General features: G+C 35.7%; 2 protein-coding genes across 3 annotated transcripts in view; one reads left to right on the top strand and one right to left on the bottom strand.

The window, feature by feature from the left end:
- Positions 1-4,447: 4,447 nt before the first annotated feature.
- Positions 4,448-21,840, bottom strand: part of LOC135205350 (all trans-polyprenyl-diphosphate synthase PDSS2-like) — a 77,254-nt gene continuing 59,861 nt past the window's right edge. The window contains exon 8 of the mRNA XM_064235816.1: positions 4,448-4,579. Coding sequence (XP_064091886.1) covers positions 4,574-4,579 — 6 coding nt within the window. The 3' untranslated portion in view covers positions 4,448-4,573. The remainder of the gene's footprint in view (positions 4,580-21,840) is intronic.
- The window catches only part of LOC135205349 (ankyrin-1-like), a 53,743-nt gene continuing 39,967 nt past the window's right edge, over positions 8,065-21,840 (top strand). For both annotated transcript variants that reach the window (XM_064235811.1, XM_064235812.1), the window contains exon 1: positions 8,065-8,779. The gene's annotated coding sequence lies outside the window, so the exon portion shown is untranslated. The remainder of the gene's footprint in view (positions 8,780-21,840) is intronic.

The raw sequence follows: 21,840 nt of genomic DNA, 5'->3' as shown, positions 1-21,840 counted from the left end.
TAAAGCCTTCACTTCATCACCAAACACCTCCCGTTCAACATATATTATGATTGCCCTTTCAGCATCAGTGGTTACACAACCTTTCCTTTTACCACTAAGGATTGACTTCAGTTGTTGAAATACAGAAACTGCCTTTTGTAACCTTGACCATGAAGAGAAATATTCAATCAATCTTGTAAACCCATGATGTTCTTCAGAAATTGTGACCGCAGACACATGTTCACTCTTAGCATCAACACAATCTGCACACACATACTCCTGTGAAGGCAAATAATCAGATGCAATAAATGATGGGCCATGAAACCATTTGTCATACTGCAAAAACTGATGTACACTAATACCTCTTGATGCCATATCAGCAGGGTTATCACTGGAGTTTACATATCCCCATTGCTCCGGCTGGGAGTAGTCTCTTATAACCCTGACTCTGTTGGCTACAAAAACAGGGAACCTTTTAGTGTTGCTATGAATATAGTGAAGGACTGTTGTTGAATCTGTGTAGTACACTACCTTGCCAACAGTAAACTCCAACTCCTTCAGGATGGGTTGAGCAACCTTGACAGACACAGTTGCAGCTGTAAGTTCTAACCTAGGTATAGTCACCACCTTTTTGGGAGATACTCTTGATTTTCCCATGACAAGATTTGACTGAACTTGGTTTCCATCGTGAAGAACAAGATATGCTGCAACACCATAACCAACTGTACTTGCATCGCTGAATAATACAAGACTTGAACCTGTCACATTACCAAAATCCCTTGACTTGAAGCATCTTGGTATTGAAAGCTGCTCCAGTAAATGAAGACCTTGTATCCAATGTTGCCACCTTTCAGCTGGCTCATCTGGAATCCTCTCATCCCAGTCCAAACTCTCAACTTGACACAATTCTTGTAACAGCTTCTTGGCTGGTAAGATGATTGGAGAGAGCAACCCAAAGGGGATCATATAATGATGAGATAGTTGACACAATCCTCTTCTGGTGAATGGATTATCCTTGAGCTCAATGAGAACTTGAATGAGTCTTCTTTAAGGTCCCATAACATTCCTAAGGCTCTGTCATTAAACTCTCCATGTCAAGATTAAACTTGTCACTTTCACCGAACAATCTTCAGCAGGCAAAGCTTTAAGGAATAATTCACTTGGAACTTGCTGACAAAAATTTTAGTTAACCTAAATCCTCCTTCACCAGTTGCAGATACCAAATCCTTCACCAACTTCACTGCTGTAGGAACATCAGCACATGACTTCAACAGCGTCAACATAGAAATTGTGCCTTATGGTGCTGCCAACAGTTGAATCATACTTCTCATCTGCTTTGTCTGCTGTGGCCTTCAATGCAGTATTTGCAATACTCGGTGATGAGATTGCTCTGAAAAGTGAACAGCCATTCGGAATTCTTCAAGAGGTCGATTGATGTCACCATTAGGCCACCACAAGAATCTAACATAGTCCTGATTCTCAGGTGGAATCTTTATTGAAAAGAACATAGCTTCAATATCTCCAATGAATGCATAAACCTCCTGCCGAATCTAATGAGTACTCCCGTCAATGAATTGGTGAGGTTTGGACCCTGTAGCAGAACATCATTTAATGACACACCTTCAAACTTGGAGCACTACAGTCAAAAACATCCTATCTTCCCTTTCTTGATGAAAAACTGCGTGATGAGGAAGATACCAAACAGGAATCTTATTGACCTCATCATCTGGGATCTTGTAAGCATAGCCTTTTCAAACAACTTGTCCATAAATGCTGTGTACTGCTGTCTGTAATCTTCACTATTCTTCATTCTTCCTCCTTTGCCACTTAGCTCTGCTAACAGCTTGCTTCTTATTGTTAGGAAGATTCACATTGAGATCTCTGAAAGGCATGGGTAGCTGAAAGTGACCATCTCTAAATTCAATGTCATCCTGGCACCTTTTCACAAATCTTATGTCCTCAAAAGATAAGCCACGCTCATCAGGAACTGACCCAAGATCCCTTTCTGAAAAATCTAACTCAAAGTACTTCCTAATACTTTCAACAGTAATACAGTCAGTAACATGTTGAACATCAGATACAAGTAACCTGTGACATGAAACCCCATTTGAACTAACCTTAACATGTACAGGCCCATTAACTGTCCATCCATGCAAATATCTTACTGCAAAGGGGCCATAACCTGAAGTGGGTACAACCTCTAAAGGTTGTAAAGCTGTTGGAGAGTTACTACCTATCAAAATTCCTATGTCTAACTCTGGCTGATACACTGGAATCTTATTAATAACACTTGATAAATGAGGCCAATCCTTTAACATTTCATACCTTGGAATTTGATCATGATTAACAGGAATATCCTTTTGTGTGAATACCTTTGGCAATACAACATCATTATTACCATGTATATCAGCAACAACAAGACCATTTACAATAAAGGTTTTAACCATATCAGTCCCATGCATTGTTTGCAACTTGATAGCTGTTTCAATACCTTTACAGTTTAATTGATCCTTGATACTATCTTTAATGAAACAACCTGTACTGCCCGTATCATAAAAGGCATAAGTTTGTACTACTTTGTCACTACCCTTTACACGTAATAGCACAGGCAAGATTGATTGCAACACTGTATCAGAAATTGTACATGCAGAAGACCTCACATTACTTAGACTTTGAGTATTACCTTGACCTGGAGTGCGACCTTCACCTTGAGTACCATCTTGACCCTTAGCACAACCTTGACCTGTACTTTCAAACTGTGCACTAGCTTGTGACACAATTGCACTGTTGCTATCAAGCATCCTAAAGTTCTCAATGTGCAGAGTGGTAGGATGCCTTTTATTACATGTCTTGCACTGCCGTCGATTGAGACACTTTTTTGAAGTGTGGTTATTGCCCAAACAACTGAAGCAAAGACGGTTGTCTTTAACAAATTTTCGTCTTTCATCTACACTCCTGTGCAGAAATTGAAGGCACTCCTCAATGTCATGATGACCACTACAGAGTTGGCATTTCCTAGTATACTGGTTGGCAGACTTTGATGGTTGCACTGTAACTGCAAACGATTTTTGCAGTTACAGCCATGATTTGCCTTTGCCTTTGAAAAAACACACACTTTACCCAAAGCTTCCCTGCTGAATACAGGATCCATTGCTGCCTCTGCTGCATTCTGCACAAACTCTACTAATGTGGTGAAACACACACAAACACCTTGCTTCCTGAGCTTTATCACATGATCCAACCACTTATTTTGAATATACACTGGCAGCTTTGAAATCACCCTCTGAAGGTTTGGCGAATCATTTAAAACCTGCATGTTTGACAATGACTGCATGGTATGATTACATTTCACAAGATACAAAAGCATATTCCTGCAACGATTCACTGTTATCACCTCTCACTTGTGGCCACTTGGTTAGCTTGTCTATGTATGCCATGGAAACCTTGTATGGATCTCCATACACTTTGTCCAGAAGTCTTTTTGCTTCAATGTATCCTTCAGATGCATTCATAAACATGCACCCAGCTATGAGTGACTTAGGCTTTCCTTCTAGATGCTGATTTAAGAAATACAGCCTGTTGGAGTCTGATGTGGTGTGTGGCACGATGCGGTCATTAAATGCCAACATGAATGATGCATATTCAAGAAGATCACCACAAAACTTGGTCACTTCAGCATGAGGCAGCATCATAGCCGCTGCTAATTGTTGCCGACTTTGGTAGAATGGCTCTGGGGCAGGTGCCATGGGTAGAAAAGGCACTGTGACATTGGGCTTATTTTGATGCACATTGTGACTGGGAACAAATGCTGGTGTTTCAGGGTTTAAAACTTTGTCTGTTGATGGAATAACTTCTTCCTGGAACACCTTCTCCCTTGCCCTTGCTGCTTCAATTTCACCATCCAACTTTAACAAATCTTCCTTGGCTTTTAATTCTGCCTGTTGTTGAGCTATTTCTGTCTGTTTCTCAAGCAGTGCCCTCTGTGCAAGCAAACCAGCCAACTTTGCCTTCTCCTGTATGAAAGCTGACTTTACACTTGATGCTGTGCTTTTAACTGACCTCCTGGATTTATGTGACCTGCTCCGCAGTGAAGATCCGTCCATAGAATCCTGCAAATTTGCTTCTGTTGTGGCTATCCATTTATTCACCTGAAATCTGAATCCTAAGGCAGACAATTCTTGATCTTCAAACCTTTTGATTTCTGGCTGGTGCTCGTTGACAGGTAGTTGAGACAAGTAATCACTGTGGCAGTCTTTGTACTTCTTTAACCCTTCCTCAAACTCCTCTAAGCCTGTCTTTACTAAATGGAGATTATCAGGCTTCTCCATACACTTGCTGACTTCATTCTGTTTCTTTGTGAGGCCAGAGAGAGCAGCAGTCTGGTTGTTCTTGAGGGTGCGTAACTTCTCCTTAGCGTCACCATTGTCTTCTATGTTGTCCTTCTGATCCGTATTCATGTTAAAGATGAATGAACTGTTGTTATGGGCGACACAAACTCAGAAACTCAACTTTAACCTTTATTCCGTTAACAGTAGTAGTAGTAGTAGTAGTAGTAGTAGTAGTAGTAGTAGTAGTAGTAGTAGTAGTAGTAGGTTCATTCCTGAAAGGAATTATTGCAAACTTTAAATACATTATTAAATAACACATAATATTCAATAAGTCATAACGGTGACATAATGCACCTTAATACATCTTGCAAATATAATTAAATATACTTTTCTAAACAAGACACTTTCATTGCCACTTTGGACCTCCTTTTGCTATATCACATTTTATCATATTTATAGGACAATCAAATGTTAAATGTCACAAATAAACCAATTTACGCCTTTTAACGCTTAAATGAATAAAACATACAAAGCAAATATATATACGTTCGTCAAAAAACTTACATCTGTGTGCCCAAAATGAATCCTTTGAATTACGAAATATATACAACCGTACTCCTTGAAGACCTTGCTTGAACTGCTAAAGAGACTTCATAATTTTAGGAAGTGAAAAATGAATCGTAATTTGTTTACTCCTCTCAACTCTTTAACTACCACTTACAAAAGTAACGACATTGTTTTTACCAACTATGTGTGTTTCTGCATTAACAATATAGATATATATATATATATATATATATATATATATATATATATATATATATATATATGAAAAACATGCACAGATTTTTTAAAATTATGTTTGAAAAATCGATTCTACATTTTATGAAAAGCTATTAAAAATTTTTTTGACGTTTCATAAAAATTATTTAAAGTTGTTTACGTTTGATAAAAGGCCATTGGATTTTTCTACAGGTTTTAAAAGGAAGTTGTAGTTATTTTATGAAATGCTATAAAATGCCAATGAAAATTAAAATTTTATAAAAGGCAAATGAAAAATCCTTAAATTTTATACCAGGACAATGAAAAAGTATTAAAATTTTTAAAAGGCCAACGAGAAATCCTTAAATTTTATTAAAGGTCCACGAGAAATTCTTAAAATTTTATAAGAGGCCAACGAGAAATTCTTAAATTTTATAAAAGGCCAACGAGAAATTCTTACATTTTTTAAAAGGCCAACGAGAAATTCTTAAATTTTTTAAAAGGCCAACGAGGTATTCTTTCATTTTTTTAAAAGGCCAACGAGAAATGCTTAAATTTTATAAAAGGCCAACGAGAAATTCTTAAATTTTTTAAAAGGCCAACGAGAAATTCTTAATTTTTTAAAAAGGCCAACGAGAAATTCTGAAATTTTATAAAAGGCCAACGAGAAATTCTTAAATTTTATTAAAGAACGAGAAATTCTTAAATTTTATAAAAGGCCAACGAGAAATGCTTAAATTTTATGAAAGGCCAACGAGAAATTCCTAAGTTTTATAAAAGGCCAACGAGAAATTCTAAAATTTTTATAAAAGGCCAACGAGAAATTCTTAAATTTTATAAAAGGCCAAACGAGAAATTCTTAAATTTTATTAAAGGCCAACGAAAAGTTCTTACAGTTTATAAAGGCCAATGAAAAATTTTCAAATTTTATAAATCATATATACAAACACACAAATATGAAACACCAACTAGCCATACTAAAAAACGAAGACCCAAAATAAAAGATAAATAACCATATAATATGAACGCAAAAGATATAAAAACATAATATTATATATAATTATATACATACACACACACATATATATATATATATATATATATATATATATATATATATATATCTATATATATATATAAAGATATATAGATGTAAAGATGAACTTTATAATATGAAGTAAAAACAACAAAATGCAATTTGTTCAAATAATATATAAATATATATGAGAACACCTTATATTTGGTCACAAAAGCAAACAATAAAACAACTTACATATAACACCATATAATAACAACCCATAACTTATACTTCAGTTCGTCTCCCTCTCTCTCTCTCTCTCTGTAAACCAACTCTACAATCTTCTCCTTTAGTGTGGGATTGGATCTGTCACGGCTAACGTGATGGATTAGAGAGAGAGAGAGAGAGAGAGAGAGAGAGAGAGAGAGAGGAGGAGGAATTTAGGGCATTGTGGTAAAGCGGCATTTAAGGCCTGTTATTCTTATTGTTATTATTAACGTAAAAAATAACGTAAATTCATAAGATGGTACCGCTAAAATGACGGCAACTCAAGAAAGGGTACCGTTCAAAATTGCGGTAGTACCGCAGGAAAAGGTACCGTCAGGTACCGTCATTTATCGAAAACATGACTGTTAAGATGCCGGCAATTCAGGACACGGTACCTCTTAGAGAGAGAGAGAGAGAGAGAGAGAGAGAGAGAGAGAGAGAGAGGTGGATAGTGAAAGTGACAGTGTAACATCCGTAGATTTTAAGCCTTGTCACATTAATATATTATAATCATTATAATCTTTATCAATGTTTACCTTTATTATATTATATTTTTAGACTCGACGTCGTCCAGCCCTGGGTAGGCATCTCTTCCCCAATCGCTTCGTGGACGGTAACACACACACACACACACACACAGAGAGAGAGAGAAGCGAGAGAGAGAGAGAGAGAGAGAGAGAGAGAGAGAGAGAAATCAAAACATTACCTGTATCGTACATATTCAATTATTAGGCCACCCACAGAAAAAATATCCGAGAGAGAGAGAGAGAGAGAGAGAGAGAGAGAGAGAGAGAGAGAGAGAGAGAAAACACATCCCATTATTGGGCCACCCACTGAAAACCTCGTAACAACAAATAAAGAAAATAATCGCCTCTACTTCCCTCCCGCCCCGCCCCCCCCAAAACAACATCCATTATTTATTGTCTCCATTCAATTCGTGTGTCCTCTGACCTAAGATTATCCCCACCCCCCACCCCCGGTGTCATAAAAGTCCCGAATTGACCGGAATCAGGATTGACCAAATGTCCGGAAGGGGTGGAAGGCATCGATTACTTCCTTCGTGATATTTATTACATGCCCATCCTTTTACGTGCTCATCATAATACGTGTCCATTTGTTTCCGTATCCATCTACTTACGTGCCACTACTTCATGGGCTCTTCTATTTACGTACCAATCTATTTACGGGAGCACCTATTTACGTACCAATCTATTTACGGGAGCATCTATTTTCGTACAATATACGTAACCAACTTTTTATGATCCAGTACTTTCACGTATCCATCTCTTTATGTAGCCATCTTTTTACGCGTCAGTAATTTTACGTATCCATCTCTTTTCGTGCACAACTGCTTACGTATCCGTCTATTTACTTACCCATCTGTTTACGTGCCCAGCTATTTTAGTGGCCATCTTTTTACGCGCCAATAATTTTACGTATCCATCTATTTACGTGCCCAGCGGTTTATGTATCCCCCTATTTACGCCCCCCATCTTTTACATACCCATCTTCTGACGAACGTACGCACGTACCCCCACAAAGAAAAAGCCACCTTCGAATACGCTACGACGCGTGCATCGACGAATGCACGCGGTGGGTACACACGCAAATGCGTACCCTGCCATCTACTCACGGAACCACGCAACATATGCGTAGAGAGCGGAAGGCGGGCCCCCATACGATAACTGGCCCGACAAACAGGCACCGCCGACGAGGGCAGTTCTCTCCGAGGCGCGAAGGAGACTAGTCGTTGCGTGAGTGCGCTGCTGAATCAGGTGTCGTCAGGAAGGAAGAGGGAGGATTGCCTGTCCTACTACAGGAAGGACTCGTTATTCTTTTGGGACCTCCTGAGAAGCGTGACCTGTCCTGAAGGAGAAGGGCTGTCTCCTGAAGGGAAGGAGCTTATCCTCAAGGGAAAAAGTTAAGTTTCTCGAAGGAGGTGGTTAGCTACCCTGAGGTATCAGGTGGTTTTAAGGAATTCCTTCAGGAGTTGAGTACAACCCTGAAGGTGTTGGATAGTATATATCCTGAAGGGAAAGATAGTAGTATCCTGAAGAAGGTGGTTCGCTTATCCTGAAGTACCGGGTGGTTTCAAGGTATCCTTCTTCGGGTGTTGAGTGCCCCAGAGGAAGGCGTCGGCGCTCCTGAGGGAGGAACTTGAGAAGTGAGGAAAATCAAACCTGAAGAAGGACCTCCCCGGAAGTGGCAAGAACACCCGAAAAAAAAAAAAGAGCCACTGAGCCACCCTGAAGGAACGCACACGACTTCAGAGGAACTAACAACTCTCCTGCAGAAGGCACCGAAGGCAAGCATCGAGCGACAATCAAAAAAAGTGTAAAAAAAAAAAGAGGATATTTTAAAAAAAATAAACCCGAAAAAAGAAGAAAAGTGCTACCGACCGTGAGGCGACATCGTGCTGAAATTGGTAGGTGGCCTCTCTCTCTCTCTCTCTCTCTCTCTCTCTCTCTCTCTTTAATTGGAATAGATAGGCAGAAAAGGGATTGTCACTCTTCGATATTAGATTGATTTAAAACGCTTCTTCCTCCCGCCAGAGGCGCCCTTCGCTTCGCTGTTTCTTGCCCTGAAAAGGCTTCGAAGACGTCCTCTTGAGATCTTGAGCGTCTGACTTACTTTTAAAAGTACGTTTAGGCATACTTCTAAAGTACGTTTGCATTGTTACTTCAGTCTACCTTTTTTTTCTTCACGACTGTCAAATCACTCTTATGAACGACTTCAGGAATCCAAATCCCTTTTGCGAATTAATCCAAACGCGTGACTTTGGAATAAGTTACTATTCGATACTGTGACGGAAACCGAATAAAAATCTAGAATTTAGGCCAAAGGCCGAGCGCTGGGACCTATGAGGTCATTCAGCGCTGAAAGGGAAACTCACGGTAGAAAGGTTCGAGAGGTGTAACAGGAGGAAAACCTCTTTAGTTGCGCTACGAATCAATTGTTAGGAGAGGGTGGAAAGTCAGATTGAAGAGAATATGAACGGAGGTACAGTAAAAGGAACGAAAGGGGTTGAAGCTACTAGGGGTGCCGAGGGACGCTGCAAAGAACCTCCAAGTCATGCCTACGGTCCACCGAACGAGGCGCACTGACGGCAGTAACACCCATGCTATAAAAAGTTACTTCATGCCATGTTGAAGGTCCTTCTTCTTCCCAGCTAGAAATTTGAGTATAACTTTATAAGTAGGATACTTTACTAAAGTTACTATAATCTCGAATTATATTCAAATTGGTTACTTGGACACGCTCAACATATCCATTTCCAAACCAAACACTGGAACCCTAATTCTATTCCGCTCCTCCTTGCATTGTCATACATTCTCATCTGTTTATTTATTTATTAAACTATTATTTTTTTAATAAGTGATATCTCTTCTCTCTGTATTTCCCTTAGCCTCCTCTTATCTCTTATTTCTTCTTCATGAAGATCATAATATTCTTTGGAAGCTTAAAGAATTTCAAGTCATTGGCCCCTGTGGTGGGCTTGTTCCATATGAATACGGTTCATCTTCTGAATAATATATCATAATAATCATACTAATAATAATAATAATAATCATAAATAATTATAATAATAATAATAATAATAATAATATACAGGCTATTTTGCAAATAGAATATATTTTGGAAATTATCCTACTAGCTAAAAATTTACTCGAAACAAATATTCGGAAAATTATTACAAAAAATGATTATAAATTAATTCGAAAGTTATAAAAAGATAATGAGAATCAAATCTTATTTTGCAAAGCAATTTACTTAGTTTATTTTAACTTTTTCACAACAACGTAATAATCGGAGTTCATACCTTGACGAAATAAGTGGCGGTACAAATAAAAACGACAGGCTGAATAACAACCTGAAGCAAGCAATGTATAATGTATAAAAAATCATTCACTGATGGCTCAGTGAATGTTAACTAAAAGTTCAACAGAAGGTTTACAAAAGATACTTCTAGAAATATCAAAATATAAAAACTAGTTTCATACGACTGAAAATCCAATATCATGTGGCATACAATAAACAAAATTCAAAATGCTTAGCGAATAAAAAGAATTTTTTTTTTATTTCAAAAACCCCAAGACTTGGAAATAGCAATGAAATCAATTTTAAAAGCTGGAAAAAAAAGTTGACAACTTTCCTGAATGAAAAGCCTTTCAAAATTATAAATTGGAATTATATAGAACTATTTTTTGAAAAATTAAAAATAAAACCTCGAGTAACTCATTTATAAAAAAAAAAAGACACTCTTAAGTCAGTTCTGCAAACCATTTACAAAAACTAATAAAATTACACATTACAAATATTTTAAAGACTTACTATTAAAAACTTAAAAAAAGCTACCATCTTACAGAACAGAAAAATAAAAACATTATTTAAATATCCATTCAATAAAATTTGAATTCTAATTGAATAAAAAATCAACAATCGCCATTTGACATAGAATAAAAAATCATTTGAAATATGTATAAAAATATCAAAACAATAACAAATAATGATATATATATATAAAATATATATATTTATATTATACATATATGTATGTATGTACTTGTAAATATACATTGTAACCGCCAAAGCGGAACCCATCCAACCACTGACCACTCCCACTGCTGTAAAGCCTGTGACCCACACAGACAAAAAACAAAGAAGCGCTCTGCGCAACGAGAGAGAAGAGAGAGAGAGAGAGAGAGAGAGAGAGAGAGGGCTTATCAAAAGGTGAATACAATATATTTGCCTTCCGTAAAAATTCCTAGTTTTCTACCTCATTACAATAACAGCTTGGTTTATATTTAGGAATTTGTGTGTGTGTGTGTGTGTGTGTGTGTGTTGCACACTAACTGGGTAAAAGGAGGTCTGTAAAATGATTTGGTAAAAGGGCGCTTTGTTATTCCTCGTCAAAATGAGTTTTTTTTTCTAGTTTGGTATAATCAGAGTTGAATAAGGGTTCTTTGTTTATCAGTTTAATATATACGTACATACAAACAAACACATACATGATATATACATAATATATATATATACACATACATATATAAATATATATAACTATACATACGAGGCTAAGCTATTTGAGCGTCGACACTTATATAAATGACGGCGATACGATAAAAACTTCATATGTATATGTGTGTATATATGTGAATGTCCCTTTACTGTAACAAAACAGTATAACATGAAGATGAAAGGCCCATAAAACACTCTGTTACCAGTGAACAGGGCACAGCAGGAAGTGTCCGAAATATATGGTTGCTACGATCAAATAAGTGTTATATAGGCCTTTTATATCATACACACACACACACACACACACACACACACACACACACACACACACACACATATATATATATATATAATATATATATATATATATTTAAATCTACTTCCACTGCCTCATTCATACTTGTAAACCCGAAACGAAAAACAAATCCCCAAAACTCTCCAGTCGCCTCATGACGACATCGCCCTTAAATAAATCACCGCTACTTAGAAAAAGTATCAACAATGCCGGTCAAGTAACGCACAGAGACATGATGGAAACAATGAACATTAATTCAACGTATAAAAAAAAAGATCATACTTCTCTATGTGCTTTTGGGACTCTCATATTTATGAATGAATAAACAAGATGAAATTCTGTATTAATCGTATTCAACGTTTTTCGAAAATCCATCTGAGCAGTTTAATTGATTAGGGATTAGAGGGACTTTGCCTCATAATACTTGACTCATGATTCACTCACCACATATGCGGCATTTCGCATAATGAGGAGATAAGCTCATTGATGAGGAGATAAGCTCATTGGTGAGGAGATAAGCTCATTGATGAGGTGAGGAGATAAACCAGGCAATGATTTACGCCACATACCCGTACTTGATAACCAATGATTAAATTCATGTGGCGATATGTGAGTTTTGATGAGCGCCATGAGGCTGATAGAGCAGAACAGGATATAGAATGCAGGCCAAAGGCCAAGCGCGCAGACCTATGAGGTCATTCAGCGCTGAAACTGAAACGGAGTAAAAAAAAAAAAAAAACGAAAAAAAAGTTTGAAAGGATTAATGGAGTAGGAAGGTTGGGAAGGAGAGGGCTGAGGAACGTAAGGAAGAGAATATGAAAGGAGGTACAGTAAAAGGAATGAAAGGGGTTGCAGCTAGGGGGCCTATAGCAGGGACGGTGCCAAAGATTCTTCTTGAACAATGCCTACAGTGCACCGTATGGGGCGCACTGACGTCACTATCCGACGCATTGAAACCAAACTGACCCTATTTATGACCCCCAAATAACAATTCTACCAGTCGGTCAGGTCACCCCCCCCCCATATAAAAATAAACAACCCCCCCCCCCCCCAACCCCCCCCCCCACCCCCCCCCCGTTAGAACCCTACCCACCCAAAACCCACCCACCCACAGAATGACAATTCGCAAAAGATATTTTTTCCCCTTTTTTCTTTTCTTTTGTTTCTTTGCCGACGACAAACAAGGACATAAAGAATTTTGGACACAAAGGATTTTTGGGGCATGATAAGGACCCCTGATCTATCGATACAGAGCAAGTGTTTTTTTTCGTGGTCGTATATATGGTAAATGTTACCCGATCTTTCTGAAAAGCGAAAAGGATGATGTAATGTATACACGCACAAACACACACACACACACACATATATATATATATATATATATATATATATATATATATAGAGAGAGAGAGGAGAGAGAGAGAGAGAGAGAGAGAGGAGAGAGAGAGAGAGAGAGAGAGATAAATTCTTCGTTACGAACAATGAATATTTTCATTATGTGTCTATCCTGAGTGTCATTATCATTATTATTATTACTATTATTATTATTATTATGAAACTTTAATTATTGGCGCTCTATGTTTTCACAGGCATGGTAATGAAAAAAAAAATATTTATATATCATAATCGGAAATATATCAAAAAGGGTGACTTGTTCAAGTAATCCGCGAGAGCCATCTTAAACAAAACGCGACTATAAAATCAATTAAAAAATGATAAAAAATCCATTATAAAATTATCAAAATAATCAGACTTGCTGTGTCATGTAACTGAGTGATCTTACTGCTGTAAAAAAAAAAGTAGTTTTCGAATAAAAAAAAAATAAAAAGGTAAATTATGAATTATACAGCTATACAAACAAGGCCACTAAAAACATATTTTTCGGTGGTCTCGGTATAAATCTGTATGAACTGCGGCCTATGAAACTCTCTTCCGGCCATGGTGGCCAGTGTCTAGCACGATCACGGCTAATTTGAACCTTAAATAGAATAAAAACTGCTGAGGCTAGAGGGCTGCAATCTGGTATGTTTGATGACTGGAGGGTGGATGATCAACATACCAATTTGCAGCACTCTAGCCTCAAGGGTTTTTAAGATCTGAGGGTTGACAGTTTTCTTTTTAGAAAAATAAAACTCAGAAGTTCATCATTTAAACTTGAAAAATTAGAATTGAAACTTATAATAATTCCAACCCGAAATTTTCATCGTGAGACCTTACCTTACCTTACCTTACAGACCTTACAGTTCGTTCGGGTTGCCCCAGGTCCCTCAGTGTGAGGCGCCTCTAATGTCTACCAGAGAGTTGCTAGTACATCTTCCGGTATATTTTGCATCTTCCAATCTTGGATGGTCTGGGATGCAGTTTAGATATTTGTCGAGCTTATTCTTAAACACATCTACGCTCACTCCTGATATATTCCTCAGATGAGCTGGCAACGCATTGAATAGACGCTGCATTATCGATGCTGGTGCGTAGTGGATTAATGTCCTGTGTGCTTTCCTTATTTTTCCTGGTATAGTTTTGGGCACTATTAATCTACCTCTGCTTGCTCTTTCTGATATTTTTAGTTCCATGATATTTTTTCTCTTTATTTCCTTCATCTGTTTCCATGCCTGAATTATCATGTAGCGTTCTCTTCTCCTTTCTAGACTATATAATTTTTTAAGGATTGTAGTTCTTTCCAGTAGTCTAGGTCCTTAACTTCTTCTATTCTAGCTTGTAAAGGACCTTTGTACACTTCTCTATTTGTGCAATATCCTTTTGATAGTGTGGGTACCATATCATATTGCAATATTCAAGTGGACTACGAACATATGTTTTATAAAGCATAATCATGTGTTCAGCTTTTCTTGTTTTGAAGTGCCGTAACAGCATTCCCATTTTTGCTTTACATTTGCCAACAGAATTGCTATTTGATTCATTGCATAACATGTTCTATTCATCATCACACCAAGGTCTTTAACTGCTTCCTTATTTGTGATTGTCTCATTATTAGGTCCCCTATATGCATATAGCTTTCCTTCTCTGTCTCCATAATTTATTGATTCAAAATTTATCAGAGTTAAATACCATCCCTATTTTACCTCTGCCCAATCATATACTTTGTTAAGGTCTCTTTGTAGGAGCGTCCTATCTTCATCACAAGTAATTTCTCTACTTATTCTTGTGTCATCAGCGAAACTACTCACTACCGAATCCTTAACATTACTGTCTATGTCTTCAATCATAATAACAAACAATATTGCAGCTAGCACCGTACCTTGTGGCACACCGGATATTACCTTGGTTTCATCCGATTTCTCATCGTTTGCAATAACTATCTGTTTTCTGTGTGTAAAAATTCTTTTAACCATCTTCCTACTTTATCTACGATATTGTGTTTTCTAATTTTCTTTGCTAATATATTATGGTCTACTTTGTCAAAAGCTTTTGCAAAGTCTAAATAAACCACATCTGTTCATTTCCGCTTTTCATATTTTTGAATATGTTCTCACGGTGGACTAACAGTTGGGTTTGTGTACTTTTTCCGGGTACGAAAAACCGTGTTGTCCTATATTAAACAAATTATTTTTTACTTAAAACTTGTTTCATAATATTTTTCTTCATTACCCTTTCATACACTTTCATAATATGTGATGTTAGACTCACAGGCCTATAATTACTTGCCTCTAGTCTTGATCCACTTTTGAAAGTAGGGGTGATATATGCTAATTTGTGCTCATCATAAATCTTGCCTGTATCTACACTTTGTCTTAATAATATTGCAAGTGCTTTGCGATAGAATGAACTACTTTCTTTAACAAAAAAGCAGGGACTCCATCCGGCCCTGCAGCAGCTCCATTTTTAATTTCATTAATTGCCTGCACAATATCAGCTTCATTAATTTCTATGTCAGCTAAATATTCACTATTTTCTTCCCTTACTTCTATATCATTATCTTCATTATCTATTCTAGGGGTGAATTCTCTCTTTATATCGTTCTGCCAGTATGTTTTTGCAATTTCCTTTTTTTTCAATTCGTTAATCTCCCTTCAATTCTCAGAGGGCCTATTTCTATTCTTCTTTTATTCATCTTCTTCGCATATGAGTATAATAGTTTGGGGTTTTGCTTGATATTTAATAGGTTTTTTCTTCCAAGTCCCGTTTTTTCATTTCTTTTGATTGTATAATCTTTTGTTTTTTCTGCATTTTCTATCTTACTTTTTAGTTCTATAAACTTTCCATGCATTTTTTTTCTTTTGCAAGACCTTTTTTTCCACTTTCTGATTTTTCTGGAACAAGATCCTTCTGTCTCTTGGTATGCATGAATGATGTTTACTTTTCTTCTTCGGTATATATATTTTTCCACTATTTTCTCCAATATATATAATATCTCCGTATTTACCCTTATGTCATCACTTACGAAAAATGTTATCCCAATCTTTGTTTAATTCTTCATTAATTTCTGACCACCATTTTATATTTTTACTGTAGAAGTTTGTATTTTCCATATCCTTCCCACTTTTTCATTTCTTGCTTATCTCTATTTTCACTTTGCTGTTTGGAATGAACTGTTAATTCTATGACATTATGTCTGAAATACTCGCATTATAAACTATTATTTCTTTAACATAATTCATCTCGTTCATAAATACTAGGTCTAAAGTATTTTCCTTTCTTGTTGGCAGGTGATTTATTTGTTGAATGTTGTATTCTAGTAGCATATCTAATAGCTTTTTCAAATTGCCTCTTATCTTCTGCACTACTATTACTCTTTTTTATATAAGTACAACCACAATCTCCTATTCGTTCTTTCCATTCTACGAAAGGAAAGTTGAAGTCACCAGATAGAGAATAGTCCAGTCCTTGTGATTTCTACATATATCATCCAATTTTTCAATTATTAAGTCAAACTTTCTTTTAGTATTAGGAGGGGGGGGGTTCTAATATAATTTTACTATTTGTCTTCCATCCAATTTTTCAGATTCAAATTGCTCACCGCTATTAGTTCACATTCTGAGTTACTATATTTTTCCTTGTTTTTTGTCTTTCCCATATATTGCGGTTCCCCCTTGATTCCTATTTTTTCTATCTGATCTATAAGTTTGGAACCCTTTTATTTGATCATCATTACCCAGTCTCTTGGAATACCAGGTTTCACTTATATTCATTATATCTATTTTCTTTCACTTTGGGTGGTTAGTTCTTCTAAGTACTCTATTTTTCTTTTTTGAGTTACTCGTAACTAAACCCTGCGCATTCATCACTATGATGGTTTGCGTGTTTTCTCCTTCATTTAATACTGGTAGTAATAAGGATTTCCATGTCTCTTCCTGTTCTGGTATGTTGTTCTTTTTTTCATTTCCAGAAATTCTGACATTAAAAAATCCAACTTTTGTTCCATAATATTTGATCTTCCTTCATCATAATTATTCATTTTGTGTCTGAATCTGCAATTTTAAAACCTTTTTTCTCCCGTTTCTGCAATATCCTCTTGCATAATAAATACAGTTATTATCTCTTGAGTAGAATTTCGGAGCTGATGCTTTGAAATTTTTTGCTGACACCTCTGCATATCTCATTGGTGGTTTGCTTTTCTCTTTTACCTGATATTCTTGATTTCTCTCTTTATTTGTTTCTTTCTTATTTTGGATTTTATTAGTTGGTTGGTTATTTATTTGATTATGATTCATGGCTACAGGGTGCATATATTTGCATTTTTTGTCGAACTTTACATCCTTTTCCTTCTTTTAGGTTTTACATATTTTTGGATGCAGATCTCTGCAATCAATCTCCCATATCCATCTAAGTATGCACATTTACCATATATTTCATAGTGTTTGACATATCTTAGGATGTTTGTAGTAACATCTTTCTCCAAATCTGCAATTCCCTCTTTTCAAAAGGTTGCAGATTTTGTCTTTCTTGTCTATTTTTTCCTCTTTCCCGTCATTGTGTAGATCTGGGTAGAGCCTCTTCGGGATTTGCTTTTCTGTTGTCATATCGTAATTTATTTCTTCGTAGGTATGCTGCTTTATTGCCTCATATGTAGTATCAATGAGTATCTCTGCATCCATACTTTTATCTTGAGAGAGAGAGAGAGAGAGAGAGAGAGAGAGAGAGAGAGAGAGAGAGAGGGGGGGACTGCCATCACCTGTAACTGCTCTCTAACATTTTAAGTCCAGGTGACTAATCGTGCCTGGGAGAACTGAATGCCAAAACCTCGTTCCTGATTGATGGCCCCCCACCCCCCACCTGTCATTTTTGGACAGGGGCTTTCTCAATTCGGAAGCTCCGCGTTCGGGGAAAACTCTGTCCCCTTCCTGGTACGAAGGACGCCTGCCATGCCACCCTCTCTCTCTCTCTCCGATTCGCAGACACTAATATAAACAAACCGTGAATATTATTATTATTATTATTATCATCATCATTATTATTACTATTATTATTATTATTATCATTATTATTTTTATTATTATTATTATAGTAATAGTAGAATATTCCCTTCTCTCTACAAGACACAAACTATGATTATTATTATTATTATTATTATTATTATTATTATTATTATTATTATTATTATTATTTACTTACTACTACTACTGAAGAATCTAACCAAGATTATATTGACACTTACTGGTTTCACAGATACCTTTTCTGTTTGTGAATAATAATAATAATAATAATAAAATAATAATAATAATAATAATAATAATAATAATAATAATAATAATAATAATAATAATAATCTCGTGAAAAAACAATGTACGTAATAAAAACCCTCAATTACATAGTAAACTATTACTTTACATAATAATGTAGTTACCTATATAATTGTGAATATTTATTACGCAAATAATAAAAAAAAAATAATAAAATTTGGAGATATTAACTATTATTAGATATTGTAAAATATTCATGTTAAGTAGAAGTAGTAGTAATAATAATAATGATAAAAATAATAATTCCCATTTCACAAAAACAAAAAGATACCTCTACAGTTGTCTAAAAAAAAAAAACCTAAAGCTAAAAAAAAAGAAAGAAAGAAAAAAAACTGTAGAATCATTCCGTACCCAACAATTAGAGTGAATGGCCAAGCTTATAGTTATGTTTGTCAGCTAGTGACGTCCACGGCTATTTAGACAAAACTATTTACGAGCGCAGTCTGGCGTATTTATAAACACGGAGGAATGCAAATACATTCATATATACATACATTTTAATTATTTGTAATTTGGGTTTCAAACATGCGCGACTATGTATGAGAGTATATGACTATGTATGGAAACTATTTACTGCGCAATTTGCGCATTTATAAACACGAAGGACTATGCAAACGTTAACCCGTACTAAGGTTGCTTGCAAGCTACGGTATATCGCTTGCTACTTGCCTTCTTTTGCAATCAAAATGTTGATGTGTTGTGTTTTATATTCATTTATTATAAAAAATACATATGCAAGGCTGTTGTGATGTGGTACAAACGCACACACATACACACATAATTATGTTTATTCATACATAAAATATATATATATACACACACACAAATATATATATATATATATATATATATATATATATATATATATATATATATATATATAAAGTTCCACGTACAATCACAATCTGCATTCACTTACAATGAACAATCATCTCGCGCATAGATCAGCGCCCACAATGAATGTCCATACAACATAATGCTTTTCATACGAAGTACAATGAGTACAAACAAAACTTACACCGAACGAACTTTCCTTCACTTGAAGAAGACGGATGAAAACGCAATAAGCATAAAAGTACAACCTTTCAGCATCCGGGGTTGGAAATAGGTCCCCCAATATAAAAAGTTATTTCCGCCGTGACTAAGACCCGGCTCTGAGACACAGAGAGAGAGAGAGAGAGAGAGAGAGAGAGAGAGAGAGAGAGAGAATAATGGCGGGTTTTTCAAGTCTTTGAATTTTACTTCATGTTTTCAAGTGTGGTAGTTTTTTTTTATATTTATTATTATAATTTTTATTTTTGGTTAAATTGGTTTGAAGTGAGGAAACAACTGCCTCTAAAAGGAAATAATGTAACTTAATGTTTTGTATATATATATATATATATATATATATATATATATATATATATATATATATATATATATATATATATAACATATATGTGAATGTGTGTGTACAAATCACACATGATATTTAAGCTTTAACCTATCTATATTCCCGCAACTATCTGAACACATGTAAATTCACAAATAACCGTGTGCTGTAGGTACAATCGTTTGCAAGTACAACCTACCAAACATAATAACGATTCTCGGCCATTCCATTGAGGAGTGAGAGATGTGTATTTCTGGTGATAGAAGCTCACTCTCGACGTGGTTCGGAAGTCACGTAAAGCCGTTGGTCCCGTTGCTGAATAACCACTGGTTCCATGCAACGTAAAAGCACCATACAAACAAACGAACAATAATTTTGCATATCCTAATAACAGTACGATCCTAATGCTTGAAGAAAATCGTGATTATTATTATTAAATAAATATAGTTTTTAATATTCAAGATATAATTCTTAATGTACGGATGTATGAACATAAATGGTAAAAAAAGTATTAACGGGCAATTGGGGAGATACTGACGAACTTGGGGTGGTTCACTGTATGCATATATATAGATTGTATATATGTATGTATGTGTGTGTATATATATATATATATATATATGAATTTTATCACATCATCATGATTCACATACACGCATTAAGCTACAAGTGTCCTGTAAAATTTAATTCACTCTACCTCGGAATGAATATACTTTCGTATATGTTATCCTAAGTGGAATTATTTAGCTGATAAGAAATTCGTCAGCTCATGGTGGGCTCAAAACACGGAACCAAGAATTCAGGACATACAGTGATGCTCTTTACCCATACTGTGCATATGTACATACATGTTTATGTGTGTGTAACTCCTGGCGTAATATGTGGTGTGTGTGTGTGTATATATATATATAATATATATATTAAATATATATATATATATATATATATATATATAATCACTAGTAAATTCAAAGGCTTTTTATTACATTCTGGTGAGAGATCGGGATATGCAACTAACACTACAGATATCAATCTACAAATCACCAAATACCGCCCTCCTGAAAACTGTGTTGACTGCAATTAAATGTATACAAGGATTTCCTCACAAAATGCTGTCGAGACCAATGCAAGGTCGTCTGCAACATAAAGGCGATAGTATGAGAGAGGCAAAATCACTTAATACCACAGATTTACTTCTACAGTGATAGAAAACAATAATGAAATCGATAATTCATAAACCGTCATATGAGGACTGCGTAAACTGGGAGTTACCTGTATATATATATATATATATAGATATATATATATATATATATATATATATATATATATATATATATATATACACACATATCAAAGGCAGAATAAAACTTTTACATTTAATGATACATACACACATATTTATATACATACATAACATACATATACAATATATATATATATATATATATATATATAGATATATATATATATATATATGTATATTATATTAATATATATATATATGCACAAAAATAATCGAATACAAAGATCTACAGCCAAACCTTGAAGGCCATGAGGAACTTACCCAGTCCAGCCCACTACACAAGAGCAACAACAAGAGCGAAATCTAACACACACACAGACACACACCATCGTAAATACCACCAGAGAACTTGTAGGGTGACATAATAAAATCAATACAAGCACAAAGTGATAATGGAATCGCCAGGGATGAAACATCAAAGGACTCGACCCCCGTGAAAGCGATCGCCACTCTTTTCGAAGCAGGACAAAAGATTATTTCTGTTCTGTGTTGTTCCGTAACCTGCACCCACCAGCAGCAACAGCAGCAGCAGCATCAGGGTTCACTGGCCATGAATGTGATGTGATGGGGTGTAGTAGTCCTCATCTCTCCATCCAATAGAGCTCTTGACTTTTTAATGAGGGGTTTGGGGATGTTATACCTTGAAGGTCGGTGACAGTTACTGACCCTCTAGGATGCTCACTGGCGATTTCCTCACTGACCCTCAGTGATTTCACAGGAGTTTTCCTTACTGACCCTCAGTGATGTCACAGCCATTTCAAATACTGACCCTCAGTGATGTCACAGCCAT

Source organism: Macrobrachium nipponense, chromosome 49 (assembly GCF_015104395.2).
Source record: "Macrobrachium nipponense isolate FS-2020 chromosome 49, ASM1510439v2, whole genome shotgun sequence".
Taxonomy (NCBI): Eukaryota; Metazoa; Arthropoda; class Malacostraca; order Decapoda; family Palaemonidae; genus Macrobrachium; species Macrobrachium nipponense.
The sequence above is the reverse complement of the archived record's forward strand: the minus strand, read 5'-3'. Positions and strand labels throughout refer to the sequence as shown.